Genomic DNA, 13379 nt, shown 5'->3' on the forward strand with positions numbered 1-13379 from the left:
GCCACCGGACACACCCCGTTGCGCTCCGGCTGCGCTACCGCTTCAAGTCCCAGTTCCTCCAGCGCTTCATGCACTTGCTCGACGGCGACCTGGACTTGGCCATTGACCGACTTCAGATCCACGCCGTCAAGTACGAGGGATCGAAAGCGACGCAGAAGCTGGGTCAAGTCAAGAGTGCCATCTACGTCGCCCCCAGCGGTCTCATCGTCTGGACCACCGGCCACGTCAACGGCACGCCGGGAAAACGCTCCATGTACGACTACGGACGCATCCAAGGCGGTATCGGGCTCATGGCCGAGGACCCGTGCGGTCTCGTGCTGCGCATTTCTGGTCGCCACCGCATTGTCTACTCGTTCGAGCGCACGGAGATTTTCGACCTCATGTTGGTCCAATCGTATCTCGACGAGATGCTTGACACGTTGACGTAGGCAAACGCTGGCAGGCCATCTCGGCATCCAGCTCGAGATCACGGGCATTCTGCGCAACGAGCAGATTCTGACGTGCCGGCCATCGGTCGCGTCGTCCCAGACGCAGATCCTTCTGCAGTTTCCCGTCGTGCGCATGAGCTCCCACAAATCCGACGCTACCGGGTATGTCACTTTTGTTTCATCCCGAGTCGAATTCCAATATGGTGTGCATTAGGAAGCTCAAGGTGTTTGGGTTCACCGCCGACGCCGTCTTCGAGTGCGACGAGACAGGCGACAACCTTCGCATGTGGCGCTACTCGAGCATCCACGCCGTGACACGTCTGGAGCGCCACCCGACGCGCCTCCAGCTCAACTTTGTCTCGGGCAAGTCCATTTGGTACGCCCGCGCGATGCGATATGGACAAGTACGATATCCCATCATGGGCGTAGGTTCGACGCCGATGCCCGCGAAGAGATCATGACCACCTTGCTCGATGCGTGCATGAACCACAAGGACGAGCGCGGTGACATGTGCATCGGCATGCAGGTCAAGCCGTCCGAGCTCGTCATGGAGCTCCTCCCGCGCGCGGTGGTGGGTACCGACAAGGAACACGCGTTCTACTTTGGACCGCAAGGGTATACGAATCGCTCGTTTCTGCTTCGAAGTACCTATGCGATAGTGTAGCATGGGCGTCTACTACCTGAGCAAGATCCACGACGCCGACACCCAAGGGTTTGTCGACGCGGTCGAAGAGTTCAACGCCAACTGCAGTGTGAGTCGCCACACGCGGCTGCGCTTTGAGAGCGACGCGGCGTGGATCCCGCACGTCTGCAAAGAAATGTCCAACGTCGTACGTATTATTGCGTCGATGTATGGGTTGGCCTCACACACGTGGTGGTAGCTCATGCTGTCGTGCAAGACCCGCGACCATCGTGCTATCATTGCGATCTTGCAAGCGTTCTGCTGGCTCCAGCACGCCGAGCGGAGCGTCTTGGACATCCCTGGCATCAGCCTCCTCGAGACGCTCCTCGCTGTCTTTACGACTGAGAACGAGTCGTCAATCTTTTGGACCATCAAGCTCATTCACGCGCTCTCGCAGGACGCCAGTGGGTCCCCGGACGGAAAAAGCCGGGAAGCTGCCAACAAGAAGCGCATCTTTGTCAACACGCGGCTCGTCGATCACCTCTTGCATGCGTTTGAGGACGAGCTCAACCCGGGGTACGGTCCCTTGACGCTGCTCGCGGTGTCGAGCCTCTTTGACTCGGTCTTTTGCACGCACCGGGACTCGACCAACAACGCGCATTTCATGGAGCTCATTGGCAAGTTTGGGAAAATCTACCCGCGCGTGCTCGGCATCCTCTACTCTCGCCCCGTCATTGGCACGTTTGAAGCGTGCGTCATGATCATGAAGATGGTGGTCGAGAACGCCGACGCCGCGACGCGCCAGGCCATCTGCGACATGGCGCTCAACGGTACGATCAACGTAGGAGTATTGTATCAAATGACGTGGTTTGCAGGCGGTCTCACGCTCCGGCACCTCTACAAGGGGTGGTACTCGCCGACGCACGACCAGCGCTTTGTGAATCAGTTTGTCGCGTCGGTCTTTATGACAGCACATCGCCCGTCGTTTCAGCTTTTGCACCGCGTCCTCCCCACGGGCTTTCTCCGCATGCTCGCGTACCCACAGACCAAAAAACTGGTTGAAACCTGCGTAAAATGATATGGACCCTACCCTCATGTTGAGAAACTAGATGCTGGAAGAGTACGGCGACGGCATGTTGCCGCCCAAGACCGGCGCATCGGACGACGACGACCCGCTGGCGACGTCGACGACGTTCCTATCGCGCGCGTCCTTCCATATGGACTTGCCCGTCGACGACAATGGCGACGAGGAAGAGCTCTGCGACGCGATCGACAAGTTTAGCGGCCGCCTCCATGCGCGCGTCATCAAATTTCCGAACGCGATCGAGCTCGAGGTCGCCTCCCGGCACTCGCACATGCCGCACAACTACAAGTGCGAGACATCCCGGGATCTCCATTTGGTGTCGCACCTGCTTCTGCATGGCTTTGCGTTGCCGGATGCGATCTGGAACGCAACGACCCGCCGCGAACTCAAGTATGCGCTCGAAGAGGCCATTTTGGAGCACGAAGAAGAGGTCGCGCACCCTCTCAAGCACTTTAGCGCGATGCCGTTTGCTTGGAACCACGCGTCGTTCAAGGTCGAGTATGCGAGCTTGGCCAAAGAGATCAAGGTCGGCCCGTACTTTCTGCGCATTCTCATCGACAACGTGCACGATGGCATCGTGCTCTGCGAACCATCGTCGAGCCGGACGCGCGCGCAGTCGTTCGTCGACATTGACTTGGATCTCGCCGCGCATGGCAACTACAAGACGGTTGTTGCGCACGCCATCAACGACATCTCGGCGGCCCCCAAGGCGTTTTTCGACAAGTGCTTTCAGCGCTGGCTCCAAGAGCTTCCGTTCTGCACTGTCACGCCGTATGGGAGTGCCTCGATGGTCGGCGTCGACTCGGACAGCCTTGTGGTTCCGTCGACGCAGCTGGACCGCGCCGAGATCTGGTGCCTTCAGCTCATGGTCGCCACGTATCGTGCGTTCCCGACGATGGGGCCCATCGAGGTATGTCATCGTGACCGAAATGATATGTATCAACGTATCAACACCCTAGATGGAAAAGATCCAGTACGTGGTGCGCATGCTCCGAGGCGAGACGCGCGCGCACATCATCGAGTACCTCCTCGCGTGGCTGAGCACGGTCGCGCTCAACCGGGACACGTGCCAGTACATTTTAGCCAAGGACAACGTCGACCTCTTCCTCGATATGTCGACGCTGATCCACGAGAACACGCCGGTCGCGACAAGCGACGTCAAGACCATGAAAAAGTCGGCGCGGTCGTCGCAGTGGATCACCAACACGCCCAAGTCGATGGAGGGCGACGGCGCGCCGCCCAAGTCTGGCTTTTCTTACTTCAACTTCTTCAAGCAGTCGGTGCGCGCTGGCATGGACGAAACCGAGCTCGACGAAGGCGAGACCAACATTGACGCGGTCGAAGAGACGTTTACGGGCGAAGTCTACTGGTAAAGACCTCTGACGGAAGCGTATAGGAGCCAAGATGCTTGGTTCTAGGTATGTCATGAAGGACAACGACATGTCGAGCGTCTCAGGGCCGCACCCCGAGTCCATTTTGCAAGCGATCTGCTCGACCAAGACGTCCAACTGGAGTCGCATCCTCCTCTCCATGTACAATGAGCGGGCCCCCGAAGAACGGGAGTGGCGGCCACTTCTCCGCGTGCCGCGCGTCCGCTGGCGCCTCTTTGTGCAAGCGCCGTTCCACGTCAATGTGTGCATCTACACGACGACGCTGGTAGATGATGATATAAGACACTCTGTCCACAACTATACTTTTGTACTAGGTGCGCGCGCTCGTCGAGTGCGAGATGGACCGAACGTCGTCCGGCCTGCAGTACTTCCCCGTGCCGGCGGTATCGACTCAGTTTCGAGAAAACACAAATGCTGACGCGACAGTAGGGCAAGCGGTTTCTGGGCGACCCGATCTCGCTCTCCAATGTCGTGCAGCTCTTGCTGTGCAACGAAGGCGCGATCGTCGAGAGCGCCATTGCGATCTTGCACCGCCTCGTTGCCATGAACGATGCGACGGTAGACAGCAATATTGTCCATATCTTCTTGAAACAGACAACTTGTCTAGGCGTCCAACTTGTACCGATGCGGCGCGATCTGGTTTATGTTTGCAAGCGCGAGCCGCGTCTCGTTCCTCGAGCACGCACTCGTTCTCGCGCAGACGCACCGCCGACAAAAGGACATTGCCGGTCGCCACAGCATCCTCGAAGGTCTCTTGCCCGAAGCGCTCATCCGGATTCTCGACCTCGAAGGCCCGCACGTGTTTGCCGACGTCTTTACCATGCGCACGACGGACGGCCGCGTCATTTGGCTCCAAGAAATGCGCGAGCACCTCCAGCTCATGCTCCACGAGCACTTGAGTCCGTTCGTCGCTCGGCTCCACCAAGACAGCACGGCGCAGTACGCTTCGTCGATCCTCGGAAAGGACTGAAGCATTTGCGTAGATTCGAGTACTCGCCGATGCCGCCGGTCATTTACCTCCAGCTGCGCGATGACATCTACGTCTACAACATGTACCTCTCGCGCCTCTTTCCGGAAGACCCGGACGACGACGACGTCCACGACCACGTGTCGCACGCCCGCGCGGTCCGCGCGCAAGACGCAAACGAGCCCAACGAGCCAGCGTACGGCGACGACGACGACGGGTACGACGAGTTTCATGACGGTGACGGGTATGACGCCGGTGACGGGTATGACGACGGCGACGGCTATGACGACGGTGCCGACGACGAGCATCATGACGAGCCAGTCGAGGATGCGTCGCCGGAGCCCAAGCGTGTGAACGTGGCGGACGAAGTGACCGACCCGCTCGGGTTCATGCGTGCACTGCATCTCACGTGGCGCGAGCAGATCGCTGTGGCCGAGAGTACGTCCATTACCCACCACTGTATTGTTGGCATGACACCGTCCTTAGGTCGTATGACCAAGACGGCGGCGCGGGCGCTGCTCAAGGTCGATCCGTCCGAAGTCACGTTCGAGACGGAAGGCGCGTTTTTGCGCGGCCGGTACCGCGCCATTTGCCGTGCCGACGAGAACGTCGACCTTGCGCGGCTGAACGAGGCCTTCCTCGTGCTCTCGTGTGCGCCCGAAAGCGACTGCGAGCTCGACAAGCTGCCGCACAAGACGCTGTCGCTGCTGCTGCGCACGCAGCTGCTCTTTTACGACACGTTCCAGTCGACGTTCCAGTCGATCCCGTACGAGTCGTACGGTACGCGCTTCGTTGTCGGCGCTTTGCTCGCGGTCTCATGCCGCTTCGTTAGACTTGCTTTTGAAGCTCCTCGCGCGCTTCGACCTGCGCGTCGACATTGAGCTGCCGCCGGCGTCGCTCGAGTCGGACGGTCCGATCATGGAGCTGCTCTCGCTGACGATGGAGCTCCTCCTCGCGACCATGATCTCGTCGCCGTGGAACGTCGAACAAATGCTTCGGTGCGTTGCATCGTGTTTTCAGAGGACTTGATGCGGCGTCGTGTCTAGCGCGGGTGGCCTCCCGACCATCATCGAGATCGCCGACCTTTGCCGCAAGTACCAAGATGGTTGGGTCTCCGAGGCGGACTCGAACTTTGACTACATCGGTGGCCTCGCCTTCCGCGTGCTCCTCGCGGTGGCCAACACGGACGTTGGCCGCGAAGAGCTCGCGTTCGAAGATGCCGTCGAGACGAAGAAGCCGTCGATTCGACCGGTCGTGCAGATCGTCTGCGACCTCATTACGATGGATCTGCTGCACCCGAACATGACGATCCTCGGCCTCGACATCCTCTCGTTCATGGCGCGGCACGAGACATCCCAGAACACGATCCTGGAAAGCTCGTCGGTGCTGTGGCAGTGCCTGCAGCTGCTTTTGCTCTACGGCCCGCAGCCCGCCAAGCAGCAAGTCGTGTGGGCAGCACTACGCTGCGTGCGGGCGCTCGCCGGGTACGACGCCGAGTGCAAGGCCCAGGGAAACGTCCAGAGCGCGCTTGCGACCTTGCTGCCCATTTGGTCGAAGCCAGCGCTCGTCCAGGGCGATCCCGAGCACATTCTGAGCCTTGTCTTTGGCGAGACGCACGAGCCGCAGTGCATTTGGAACGACGCGATGCGGTCCGAGGTCGTCCAGTACCTCGACACGATCCTCGAGTTTCCTGCCCACGCGTACGATGCGATTCAGTCCGCATCCGAGTTTGAGTTTGAGACGCTCGTCGGTGAACCGGTGGTGGGTGGCGTGTACCTCCGCATTTACAACGAGCCGATCGTCGACAAGAGTCTGCCATCGTCGGTCGCTTTGGAGTTTTGCGAGTCGCTGCTTGTCTTTCTGCACGAACACGCCAACCCGCAAGACGAGTTGTATGCCGAGACGCTCCTCGCACTCGACTGCTTTCGGCACCTCACGCTCGCACAGCCGACGCAGGTGCAAAAGTGTGTCCTCGAGTCGTTCTCGGAGCCGCCGCTTATCCACGCGATCGGGCTCTACCTCACGCAAGACCCAATGGCCGGCGGCGTCCCGCTCTCGGAAGGGTCGGTTGGCATCGACGTCGACGCTGTCCAGCGCCGGGATGCCGCCATGGCGTGCATGGAGACGCTGGCGGAACACTGTGACGCGCAGGTGCTCTCAGCCCTCGAGCCGTTTTGCCAACCGATGCTCAACCTCGCCGAGCAGTACGCCGGGGACGAGACGGCCGACTTTAGCCTCGGGTGCCTCCAAGCGCTCTGCAGCGCGAGCGCCGACATTTGCATCGGGCTCCTCGAAAGCCACGTGTGGCTCCAACTGCTCTCAATGACGATCCAGGCGCGGCACTTTTACACCGAAGACGCGCACATGGCGGCCGAGACGCTTCGCGCGGCGGCGGCGCCGGTCTGGGGCGCGATCCTCAACTTTAGCGACGACATGGAGGCTTTGGCGGTCGAGAACTTGCGGCATTTTCTTCCGTTTGCCCTCGTGAGTACACTCATGGACGACCCCGAAAACTTTGAAGCGGTCTTTGAGGAAGACGCACACGACGCCGAGCTCATCTGGAACGAAGACATGCGCCGCGCGCTGCGCGGCCACATGGACGAGGTGCTCACGCGCATCGAAGGCGCGACCGACGTCCACGACAAGTACCTCTCGTTTCCCGAGGACGGCATGGATTTCAACGCGTGGGACCACGGCACGATCGTCGGCGACTTGTATTTGGATCTCTTTCTGCAAAACCCGGAGCGTCGACGCTCCGCTTCCCGGTGCACGTGGCCTCACAGCTCTATAACGTGTGGTGTCACCAGCTGCAGCAAATCATCCCCAAGGCCGCACAGTCCATGATGGATGCACCGTACACGCTGCCAGACCTCGTCGACCGCGGTGTCGAGTTTGCCGGCCTTTTCAACAAGCTCACGAACGCGCTCGTGTTCATTTTGCGGGTACTACTGGCCACGGCGAGCTCTTATAATGACGCATCTCTATGTGTTGTAGGAGTACAGCGACGCCAAGGCGCATCTAGAGGACGAAGAGCTCATGGCGCAGAACCTCCTCGATGTGCTGGCGCAGTGCCAGGCCGAGCGCGCGGTCGGCTTTCCGCAGACCTGTGTGCTGCGGCTCATGGCGGTGTTTGCCAACTCATCTCTCTTCGAGTCGCCCGAGTGTCTCCGGTCGCTCTTCGCGCCAATCCAGCGCAAGCACCAGGACCCAACGCTGATCCTCGAGATCCTCCGCGTCATCGTCGAGGTGCGTCCCCTACCCTTTAGGTATTAATTGAGCGGTGCGTTACTAGAATCACTACAAGAAGCCCAAGCGCCAGCGCCGCTTCTCGGTCTTCCAGTGCATCACGGACCTGGACGTGTTCCCGCTCTTGCTTGCGTTCAACGACGGCAGCGCAGACATGAGCATGGTCCGCCGACCCATGGACTGCACGACGCACGCCAATGCGATCATGCGCTGCATTTGCGCCGAGAGCGAAGAGATGCAGCAGCGCATGCACACGCCGCACGTGACGCACGCACCCACGCACGCAGTCGTCGAAGCCCCGACCAACCTCCCGATGGTGTCGCCACTGCGCCGACCCAAAGCCCTCTCGATGCCACAAGCGCCGCACGTCCACGTCCCGAACCGAGCGTCGATGCCGTCGCTACCGACGCCGCGGCAGTTCCAGCCACCGGTGGCCAAGCACACGACGCAGCCACCGCCTCTGTACAAGTCGCCGCCGCAAGAAGCACCGCCAGTGTACCAGCCGCCGCCGGTGCAGACGCCGTCGCCGGTGCAGCGACCGACGGCACGGCAATTCGTGCCCCAGTACATATCGCCGCAGTTGCCGCAGCGCCAAGCGCCACCGCAGCCGCAGCCACCGGCCAAGCCGCAGCCACCGATCCTCGCGCACCCGTACATGCGCAACCAGCACTCGGTGTACCATCGGTCGATGCCGGCGCCGGCGCCCCGGCGCAAGACCATGTCCGAGGTCTCGATCGATACGCACAGCGTCTCGACGGGCGTCGACTCGAACCCGCGCCGCCCGACAGCGTACCATGGCTCGCAAGAGACGTACGAGCTCGACGCTCTCTCCATGATCTCGGGCTCGGAAGGATACACTGACGACAATGTGCCGCAAGATAGCGAGTTTGAATTCGAGGTCGACGACCAGTCGGAAGCCGACGACGGGCACCGCCAGGAAGAGTACGACATTTGATCAATCTATCGTCCTTTTACTACATTCGATCCTGCGTACTACCGTCGACCCTGCGTACTACTACGATGCCGATCGTATTCGCCGTGCGCTTTAAAGCTGCCTCAAGGTCGCCAAGAGAAACAGCGTGATTCCTCGTCGATGCTGAGGACTTGTCAAAGTGCTCGCGGTTGGATACAGCAACAAATCGTGCAAAGGCGGCAACACCAGATAGAGAGGAGCCGTTTGCTTGCGCATCGATCTCTCGAGGCCTTGCGACGCCATGCATCAGAGCCCATGATGCGACGCTTGGCACCCCATTTGAGAGCAAGAGCCAGCCTCTCGCAGCACGGGGTCGAGGCTGTCAACGGTCGGTTGTTGACAAGCATTGCGAGAAGGAGATGGCGGATGTATAAGAGGCTTCTTTTACTCTACCAAAAACAATGTAGACGCAGATACGAGCGATGGTCGACGTCCTGTCCATTGCTCCGCCATGCCACCCTCTGTGCGACCTATGTCCGAGCAGATGAGGTCCCTCTTCTCTAGTACGACACAACAGCAGTGAGGTGCGAGGTCGTATCGACCAACCACTTGGTCCCAATGCGGGTTACGCGTGGCGTGAGAGGCGTAGCAGCTGCACGTCCGTCATGCGCGACTCGTGGTCCCAGACGCCTTGGAGCGGGATCGTCTCGGTGTCAAACGACGCGCGTAAGAGCTGGAAAAAGTCCTGTTCTTGCGGGTGCCGGGAGCGATGCGCCATGAGGATCGTCGTCGACGGCGTCGTCACGTCCAGCAGCGTCTGCACCAACGGTGCATAGCCCGCCGGGTCGTAGACGACGTCTGACATGACGACGACCTCGAACGGCGGCGACAAGTGCGAGGACGACGTGCCCCAGCACAGCGGCGCGGCCGACGCGATTGCCTCGAGCGCGTTGAGCTGCAGGTTGTACTGCAGCATCGGCACGACCTCGTCCATGTCGGTCAGCGTCACGGCTGCCGCGCCGAGACGCGCGCAGACCATGCCCACGAGACCGAGGCCGCTCCCGACTTCGAGCACGCGCTTGCGCGATAGCACCGTTTGGTGGCGCGACAAGTACGTCGTCAGAATGAGAGCCGAGTCCCAGAGCTTGCCCGCAATGCCTAGTGTCACGTAAACATATATGAGACAAACCGCTCATTTTTAGAGATTGACTATCGCATTGTATGTCGTACCGAGATGTCCGGGGGACTCGGCCAAGGTGATGTACGAGTCAATCTCGTCGACGTAGACGCTGCGGCAGCACTGGATGCCGAGCGGGTCGGGCGTCGAGGGCTCGGTTGGTGCCCACTTGGTTGATGTCGGCGGGAGTAGTTGCACGGGCAGCGTCACGACGGGCAAGACGTCGTTGAGGCCATGGCCCTTGGTGAGCGATACGCGCAGCGCGACCAACGGCAGACTCTTGCCGCCAACGTCGGCGGCGGTGAAGCGGAGACGGAAATGCGCCTTTCCGTTGAGACCAAGCACGGCAGGCGACGGGTCGACCTCGATGGCCACGCCGGGCACTGGCGTGTGCAGCTCGCAGACGAGTGGCAGCGGCGTGATCACAAGCCCGCGCTGGAAGAGGCCAAACTCATTGGCGAGGAAGACGGTCACATCGAACCAGTGCTGGAGAGGCAGCGATCGCGGAAACGCGATCGCAAAGTTGAGCCGGAGCGACTGCTTGGCATGCACGAGCTTCCCGACGTCGTACGCTTGGGCCTTGGCGGCCGCGCGGTCGGTGCTGCAGGCTTTGCGCAGCCGGTTCTTGGCTGCGAGCGCCGATGGCATGTACGTCGCATGGTCGGGCGACGACGATGCGAGCGGCAGAAGGACGTACACGTGCTCGAGCGCTGCTTCAAAGTTCTCGAGGTTCTCAAGCGCGACGATCTTACGCAAGTGCGCCTTGAGGTTGGTGCGGTCGAGTGCAATGGCCTCGGCGGCGTCGCGAAGGGCCATGGCGCAGTCGCGCTCCTGCAGGTACGTCTGCGCCCGGTTGGCAAGGACGCGGCTGTGCAGCGCCGCGTTGTCGACCTCCTCGAGGAGGTCGATTGCCGCCGAGTACTCGGTGCGCGCGCCAACGTAGTCGCCAGCCTTGTACTTGTCGTTGCCAGCCGCGTTCCGAGCTTCGATCGCGTCCATCGTTCCACTGGTCCGGATTTGGACGTTCCGGATACGACCCATTTGACGTAAAATATCGGTGGGTTTTGATATAAAACCTATTTGACGGACTCGGTTTTACAGTATTAGTATGCATAGTCCAGAGACAGCGTGCATCTAGACGCGTGACGAGGACTACGCAAGACAAGGCCATGCTAAGGGCCCTCAAGTTCTTCGTCAGCGTATTTTTCTCGACGCGCTCGGTCATGCCCATGGCCGTCCTGCAAGCAGCCACCACTGGTCGGCGACCTATTAAACCCATTAAAACCTATAAAACGTGATGTACGGGTCGGGCTTTCGAGGGTGTGGCGTATCTTGGCGCATGGCAGGAGCGGGCTTCTACGTTGACGCCAAGTACCCGGACGTCATCGCGTGTCTCGAGGCCGATGGCTGGGCGGCCGTGCGCCACTGGACGTTCCCGACCTGCCGCTTGCGCTTCGTCAACTACGCCAAGGTGCAGTGGGCGTACGTCAAGCCAGCGCACATCGTCAACCACCTCCAGCACGCGGTGTTGCTGAGCCAGAAGCACGAGCTCCTCGCGCACCTCCGGCTTCGCCATAGCCGTCAGCACATCGCGCCCCGCAGCGCTGCCTCGCTCGATGAGTGGCGCCAGCTCTTTCTGTACGCGCAGGTGCTGCTCGTGCTCAAGCACCCGACGGCCTTCGCGTCGCACCTCACACCCGCGCTGGCCATCGCAGCCGAGCTGATGCGGCGCAACCCCGATCCATCCGTCGCCCGTGCGCACGGCTTCATCATGGTCCTTGCTCCATAGACCCAGGACGCGACTTGACGCCCTTCTACCGGTAGGTCGACGCCGCCTTTCTTAGCACGCTTGCCCTCGATGGCTTGTACAGCGCGCTGCACCGCGAGGTCGACTCGTCGATCCCAAGTGCACAACATGATCTAATTCAAGCGATCTTACACCACTTCCAAGCCTGCGACCCTCAATTTCACTTTGTCGGAACGCGAAATCTGTGGATCGCCAAGCCGTCGGGCCTCTCGCAAGGCCGGGGTCCGGCGTCCTATCGTCAGCATCGTCTTCTCATGACAAGTAGGTATCGAGCTCGTGACGTCCCTGGCCGAGCTCGAGGCGATCTGGGCGTCACCGATGGTCGTGCAGCAGTACGTCGAGCGGCCGCTCACGATTTACGGGCGCAAGTTTGACATTCGGCAGTGGGTTCTGCTCACGGACGTCGCGCCGCTCCAAGTCTTTTGGTACGAGTCGTGCTACCTGCGCTTCGCGTCGACCGAGTACAGCCTCGCCTCGTCGACCAGCCTCCAGGACAAGTTGTCTCTTCGTGGTGACATTGTGGAGACTATTGTCATAACGTCTCGTAGGGCTATGCACCTCTGCAACAACTCGATTCAAAAGCACGCGACGGGAGCTGCGCACAAGGAGATCCCAGACCACATGTGGCCGCTGCATCGTTTTCAGCAGCACCTCGCGTACACCCACTGGACTCGACTCGTCGTCGTCAAGATGTTACTGGGTCTAGAGAGCTTGGCCACGGAGCCTTATGGGAGACCTCGCTGCGTCCTGCGATGCAGTTTGCCTGCGCCGAGGCTCTGGCGTCCGTCGCGAGCAAGCTCCGCCGTGTCGGGGTACGCGCTTCTTGCATGCGAGAGATGACGTGAGAATGCTGACGTAGCAAGGGTTTGAGTGGCTCGGACTCGACTTTCTCATCGACGAGACGTTCCGCGTCTGGCTGCTCGAGGTGAACGTGAGCCCAGACGTAAGCCACAGCACAGCGACGACCGCCGCACTCGTGCCGCCAGCAACCCAAGACCTCCTTGCACGTACGTCTCCCATGCGAAAGCTCCTTGCCTCATTTGCGCGCGCTAGTTGTGTTGCACCAGGATGAGAACCGGGGCTGGCGACGACTCGATCTGGCCTCGGTGCAGCCACCGACGTATGCAGTCTGATGTGAACGACCACCGAGTTGCTCAATTGGTGTCGTCCGACGGCTCGTCGTGTTGAGAGGTGGAATTAGCTAATCGCCAATTCGAGTCCTGTTCGCGTACTCGTACTTGAGAGCAAGGCAGAAGGGGTACCTTTTGACGTCGTGAATTGGTCTCTTACGAGGCTACGAGAAAGTGGAAACGAATCTGTCAATGTAGTTTGTACACGTACAGTGGCAAGCACTAACAAGGCACTTAGACGTCACTGTTTCAGAGAAAATTGTCGTTTCGAAAAATCGTCGAAAAGCAAAATTCCCGTTTCTGATTATTTTTATGATTGGTACCGCACATTGCATTCCACTCTATTAGCGGCAATGTATGCAAGCGGACGTATAAACATTGCATTTTAAATAATTATTCTCTGCCCGACCGGTCAGGGAGATACGAGCAATTTGGACCCGATCGATCGCGTCACCATCCAGATCCACGACTAAGATCCACGACTAAGATTCTTTTATGATTGGGACGCAATCGGATCTTAATGGATCTCTCCCGCGGCCCTTGTGGCCTCACTTTCCCACTTTTCCTGGCTCTCACTCGTCTGCCAGCTGGTAGTTTGTTGGTCACCACTTTGC

The 13379-nt window shown here is 60.0% G+C and overlaps 3 protein-coding genes across 3 annotated transcripts; 2 read left to right on the forward strand and 1 right to left on the reverse strand.

Moving 5' to 3' along the window:
- Window positions 1–68: 68 nt before the first annotated feature.
- On the forward strand, window positions 69–8693 carry SPRG_19799 (hypothetical protein; the record flags this gene model as incomplete). The annotated part of the gene is made up of 20 exons (XM_012343662.1): window positions 69–382; window positions 429–590; window positions 643–804; window positions 858–1043; window positions 1093–1258; window positions 1310–1880; window positions 1926–2107; window positions 2160–3044; window positions 3094–3503; window positions 3553–3790; window positions 3840–3908; window positions 3955–4083; window positions 4133–4464; window positions 4509–4930; window positions 4979–5272; window positions 5325–5490; window positions 5539–7195; window positions 7300–7434; window positions 7487–7738; window positions 7785–8693. The coding sequence occupies 20 exons, from the start codon at window positions 69–71 to the stop codon at window positions 8691–8693; spliced, it is 7641 nt and encodes a 2546-aa protein (XP_012199052.1).
- Window positions 8694–9276: 583 nt separating this feature from the next.
- Window positions 9277–10827, reverse strand: SPRG_19800 (hypothetical protein; the record flags this gene model as incomplete). Its single annotated transcript, XM_012343663.1, has 2 exons — window positions 9277–9809; window positions 9882–10827. The coding sequence occupies 2 exons, from the start codon at window positions 10825–10827 to the stop codon at window positions 9277–9279; spliced, it is 1479 nt and encodes a 492-aa protein (XP_012199053.1).
- A 340-nt stretch (window positions 10828–11167) lies between these two features.
- SPRG_19801 (hypothetical protein) lies at window positions 11168–12768 on the forward strand (the record flags this gene model as incomplete). The annotated part of the gene is made up of 7 exons (XM_012343664.1): window positions 11168–11602; window positions 11653–11857; window positions 11901–12132; window positions 12184–12291; window positions 12342–12447; window positions 12495–12642; window positions 12689–12768. The coding sequence occupies 7 exons, from the start codon at window positions 11168–11170 to the stop codon at window positions 12766–12768; spliced, it is 1314 nt and encodes a 437-aa protein (XP_012199054.1).
- Window positions 12769–13379: the final 611 nt, after the last annotated feature.

Source organism: Saprolegnia parasitica, assembly GCF_000151545.1.
Source record: "Saprolegnia parasitica CBS 223.65 unplaced genomic scaffold supercont2.14, whole genome shotgun sequence".
NCBI lineage: Eukaryota > Oomycota > Saprolegniomycetes > Saprolegniales > Saprolegniaceae > Saprolegnia > Saprolegnia parasitica.